The sequence below is a fragment of the Sinocyclocheilus rhinocerous genome, unplaced genomic scaffold (assembly GCF_001515625.1).
Source record: "Sinocyclocheilus rhinocerous isolate Xijiao unplaced genomic scaffold, SAMN03320098_v1.1 scaffold297, whole genome shotgun sequence".
NCBI classification, from domain to species: domain Eukaryota; kingdom Metazoa; phylum Chordata; class Actinopteri; order Cypriniformes; family Cyprinidae; genus Sinocyclocheilus; species Sinocyclocheilus rhinocerous.
Genome location: NW_015649240.1, coordinates 180,052 through 185,463, shown reverse-complemented (window position 1 = coordinate 185,463; position 5,412 = coordinate 180,052). Strand labels below are relative to the sequence as shown.

The following is a 5,412-nucleotide window of genomic DNA, read 5'->3' as shown; positions in this document are numbered from 1 at the left end:
TCTCTCTCTCTCTCTCACTAAATAAAACATCTGAATACGCTGAGCCTGGAGCTACACCAAGAAGTGAAGTTTTCAATTTCCACTAGCAAGTCTCCAGCAATTATCCACCTGAAAGATTCAACTCTATCATCAAACAAATATCTGCCTAAGGTAAGAATCACACTCATAAATCACACATACACACCTGTAAGTATGGGAAGTACATGTACACAACTGAAGTCTGCTGCTCTGGTACACACACACAAACACACAAAGCCACTAATATAATAAAAAACAATATAGCTTGCCACGGCATCTCCTGTCGCTCACATTTACACTCACCCGAGGCTTTATATGAAAATCACCAATCCACCACTCATCTAATATCCTCCTATCTTTGCTCCTCCTCCTCTTCTGTCATCCTTCCATATGTGAGGAAAACATATACCTCTAAAAACCCTGGAATCTCTGTCCCAGCCAAGACTACTCTCACGGGCTGAAACTAGAGGTAATTATCCTGTAATGAGCTTTTATGTGGCTTCTCTCAGGTGGTTAATTACGCTCACATTACATGCTTCCACTCCATGTTATTTTAACCTCGGCTAATTAATGATATTTAGGGAGCATGAGGGAAAAAGCAGTTCACGGTAAAAAAAAAAAAAAAAAAAAAAGCTTTTCTTTTTTTGAGAAAGAAACTTCCATAGAGATTCATGCTGAAAGCACGACTGTTAAGAAATACATCAACATGACACAACTGGCTAAATTAACCCATTAATACAGGAATTATATCACAAATGAAAAAAAAAAGTAATTTTTACTTCAAAACAATGTAATTATTCCCATTTTTCCCCCAAGAGAATGCACTTTAAGAGAGCTAAATAAAAGACTGAATATACTGATAAAACACTACCATTTTTATTGTTTTTAAAAGAAGTTTTGTATGCTCATCAAGGCTACATTTCTTGGATGAAAAATACAGAAAAAACAATAATATTGTGAAACATTATTATATTATTCTTATTATTTAATTATTATAATTTAAAACAACTGCTTTCTAGTTTAATATAATTTCAAATGTAATTTAATCTTGTGAGGCAACACTGATTTTTCAGCATCATTACTGTTGTCATATGATTCTTATTGTTATTAATGTTGAAAACAGTTGTGCTGCTTAATAGTTTTGTGGAAATTGTGACTTTTTTTTTCAGGATTCTTTGGTGAATTGAAAGCAGAATTTATTTGAAATACTAATATTTTATAACATTATACATGTCTTTACTGTCACTTTGGAACAACTTAATGCATCCTTGCTGAATAAAAGTATTAATTTCATTAAAAAAAAAATTAAAAAAAAATATAAGCATGGAGCAGAACTTCTGAATATATGCTATAATAAAAAATAAAAAAAATAAATAAATAAAAACGCAATGACATATAAAGAGGGCAGTCCTATAGAATTATGTGAAAAGGTCAAAGGTAATCATTCATAGTGGTTTGGATGCAAAATGACATCATGAATCCTGAAAGTATCATTTAAAGATCTGACCAGTGCAGTGGACACATGCACTAAAGGATTCAACCAACCAAAAGGCATTTCACAACATAGGTAAGCGGTATTATGGCATTAAAAACAACAATTATACACATACTAGTTAAAGTTAGTCATCCTAAGGTCATCTCAATTCTTCTAGAAAAATAAACTGCATTACTTTCAGTCATTGTTATAAATATTACATTATTTTCCTAGATGAAGACATGGATTACATTAAAAGAGGAGTCAGCATACGCTGGTCTCTCTTATGTCAAAAACAACTCAGTTTAACGCAGAATCAAGGTTAATTCTGAGCTCTTAGCCAATTTCAGCTCACAAAAAGCAAACACATACACAACTCCCGCGCACACTCAGCCTCTCCTCGGAAGGATTTACTCTGAAATCTGGCCATCTAGTCAGACATAGAGGTGTGTTTTGTAGGCAGTTGCGTACGGACAGGAGTGGGAAGGCAGAGGGCATGCCTATGCAGGGAGCTAGCCACGGCCAAACATTTTTATCACGCCGCCCGACTCCCTTCAGAGCCAACCTAGGCAAACGAATCTCAAAAGCCCAGCCCCGTCCCGAGCACTCTTGCATGTTAGATAGGCCCTATCTGCAGACACCACTCTCTGCGCAGGATGCATCTCAGGAAACAATGCTTCAGTGCACTGCCACTTAAACTGTGCTTATCGCGCCATCTTCCACTGCATCTCCTTAATAACAACTTTGTTTGTTTTCTCAGGGAGAACCTACAACAACAGCGAAGCCCACGGTTAGCAGTAGAAGCAGGTGATACGTATACTCTGTCTATCAATGACCTAAAGAAGTACTACTGTCATCACTGCGACACTAAAGCCTTGTTTGTGCCAACTGCTTTGGAACAAAACTGAACGCACAGAATTATATAACCAACATGGGTCTCGTTTTCTTCAAAGCTTTGGCTTTTGTTCCTGGTTTGAGCGGTGATCGCCCCCTTCTATTACGACATTCTGATGCAAGTTTTATAATCACAATGCCTTGACCCATTTGCCAGGAAAAAAAAGGCTCTCATTAAGCTATTCCCGCCTTGTGAGGAATGTACATCTGTCAGTAAAGACGGATTTGAGGAACTGCAGATATTTAATTACTTATGTGTTAGGTATATTTTGTCGGTTGAATTCAAAGGATTAGTCAAGTGTTGGGAGAGTCTGAGATTGCAGCTAGTCTTACCTTAATAGCTTTTAAAAGGAAAAAAAAATAATGATAACTATTTGGTCACGTAGCCTCCTTAGATTTTAGAAGTTGATGTACACTATATATGTCTTTACTTGTATATACATACTTAAAATATTATATATATATATATATATATATATATATATATATATACACACATATATATGTTTTATGCATTTTTGTGGGTTTTAGTCAATCTAATCTTAATTGTATTTAATATGTAATTAATTTAATTTAAATGTAATTTTATGGTCAATCCAAAATGTTCATCCTCCTAGAAATAAATATTCCACACACAAAGACAAAAAGACATCTATTTCATCTCCACTAAAAGGTCACTGAGTTCATATTATTAATTATAATTTAAATGCACAAATTGATTATTTTAGTATTCAACATTAAATCCGTCAAAACATGAGTTTACTAACTATTCTGAACAGATATAAAATATATGACTCGTTACGAATTACTAGATTCATGGTCAAACACAAAAAAGCACAAAAGGAACTTTTAAAGAAAAGTACATTTAATTCCGCTGGCAAGACCACCAACAAATCCAAAGATTCTTTTTAATTTTAGAGCCTCTGGGGCGTAGACTTCCCATGCCTCTGTTTTCAAAACCTTAAAACAACAAATTGAACAAGCTTTGTGTTTGCGCACCGGCGGCACATCCTCATAATCCCTTAATCCAGATTCATGATGACAGTGAAACAGCCAGACTTACCTGCAACTGGAAGTAGAGGACCAGAAAATGTAAACACCTGGAAAGACAGACAGACACACACACACAGAGAGAGAGAGAGAGAGAGAGAAGGAGGGGTGAATCACAAGTAATTACACCAGATAAAATTTTAGCAGTTCATCTTAAACCTGGCTTTGAGCGACTTCTATTGGCAAGAATGTACGAACTCAAGGTGAATCAAAGAGATTATTAAGAATATTCCTTACACGTATATGAACCTTGACGGCAGAACAAACATCTTGGTCAAATACACCTGTTTCCAGCGTTTGCCGCTCCAGTAAGTGCCGCGCGGAGCCCCGCCACTATCTCACACACAAAATCCCGGAGGAGAGGTGCAATTCCAAGGAAAAGAGAGATAAAGGAAGTGTAACTGTGCCGCTGGAAGCAGCATGAGACTGTTTCTTGTTTGAAAAAGATCTGAATAAACGCAAATCAGTGTCTTCCCCGTGGTGTCCACGCTCCTCCGCGGTCCGCGCGCGCTGCGTTCTCTCGCCAAAGCGCGCAAAGATTGAATTGGTCAGAAAGACTGAAGCGGAGTGTTTCCTCCTCGGTGAAAAATCCGCGACCTTTAGTGCTTAGTCTTTATCCAGTATGCGATATAAAAAAGATACATTCCCGTTCGTACCTGCCGAAGTCACCTGAAAGTGCACACCTTACATGGATCATTCCAAGCTTCCCGTGTCCATTGTTTGGAGAGGGAAAACTTTCCCAAAAAGTCCAAGCTGTCAGGATAGATGAGTTACGTTCAGAAGTTTCTTCAGTAGTTGTTGCTTCACTTATATCCAAGTCGTTTGTACATAAATGGCGCACAGACCCGTTGCAAATCCTGGAAGAGCGCTGGGTGATGGGACGGGACTGTCTGTCTGTGTGCCGAGGAGGGTTGGAGCGCACTGAGGGGTTTTGGGTTGGTGGTGGGTGGAAACCTGTCAGTGGTTTTGCACCTGATAGGGTGATCTGAGAGAGTCCATCGGTGCGCGGAATGCGCCTTTCCTCTGTCTGAGCACAGTTTCCTTTGCACTTCTCATAGTTTCTTAAACTCTTTCGTCGATTCGATGTGAATCTGTGAGAATTCTTTGCGGATTTCACATAGGAACTGGTAAACAGGTGCATTTCAGCTGAGCAAAACCAGACACGCGGTGTTGAGATAACCAAATTCTCTTTAAAGAGAAAGAGGCGTTTCACTCACTTTTTTCTTCAAAGTTTAAATGCATACTACTACGACTGCTGATACTAATAATACTATAATATGAACCAAGTTCATTAAATTTTAATAAATTATTCAAAAAATATTCTTAGAATGATTTTAATAGTATTGAGTACAATCATTATAATCGTTAATATAGTTAATAATAAATGAATACTTGGATCAAACGCAAATACGGATGTCAGATATAATGAAAAAGAGAAGAATGATTCAAAAATCATGTATTAAACACGTGCCAAGTTCTTAGAAATGTAATCTTAATGTCCATGATGGTTTCTACAACTTTCTACAACAATATTCTACAACTATTTTAGTCAATCTAAAAGTTGCATTAACTTGCGTATAAATTTATATATAAATTATATATTATACATATCATTATAATATAAAATTATATATAAATGTATTGTATTTATTAGGGATGCACCGATACCACTTTTTCCAGTACTCGCCCGATACCGATACTTCTATTTTTGGTACTTGCCGATACCGAGTACCGTTACTTTCACTGTTCATTTTTTGCTCTATGGTACATCATCTTTAATTTAATAGCATTGGTGCTGCTCCATTGCAGCGGTTTAGTACACTGTAATCACGCGCTGTAATAATGCAGGGAACCACTCATTATAAATATCCTAACTGTGATATTTTCAGTAATAGAAGTCGCGTTTTTTCATCTGAAACGTGCTGCGATTTATATTCCAAAGCCACTCATATAATTAAAAAACTCTCAAGCAAGCG

General features: G+C 36.8%; 1 protein-coding gene across 1 annotated transcript in view; it reads right to left on the bottom strand.

Moving 5' to 3' along the window:
• LOC107710462 (fibroblast growth factor 18-like) overlaps positions 1-4,576 on the bottom strand; it is an 18,494-nt gene extending 13,918 nt beyond the window's left edge. Inside the window, exons 1-2 of the mRNA XM_016515230.1 lie at positions 3,674-4,576; positions 3,450-3,486 (exon numbers count right to left, since the gene is read on the bottom strand). Coding sequence (XP_016370716.1) covers positions 3,450-3,486; positions 3,674-3,705 — 69 coding nt within the window. The 5' untranslated portion in view covers positions 3,706-4,576. The remainder of the gene's footprint in view (positions 1-3,449; positions 3,487-3,673) is intronic.
• Between the last annotated feature and the right edge of the window lie 836 nt (positions 4,577-5,412).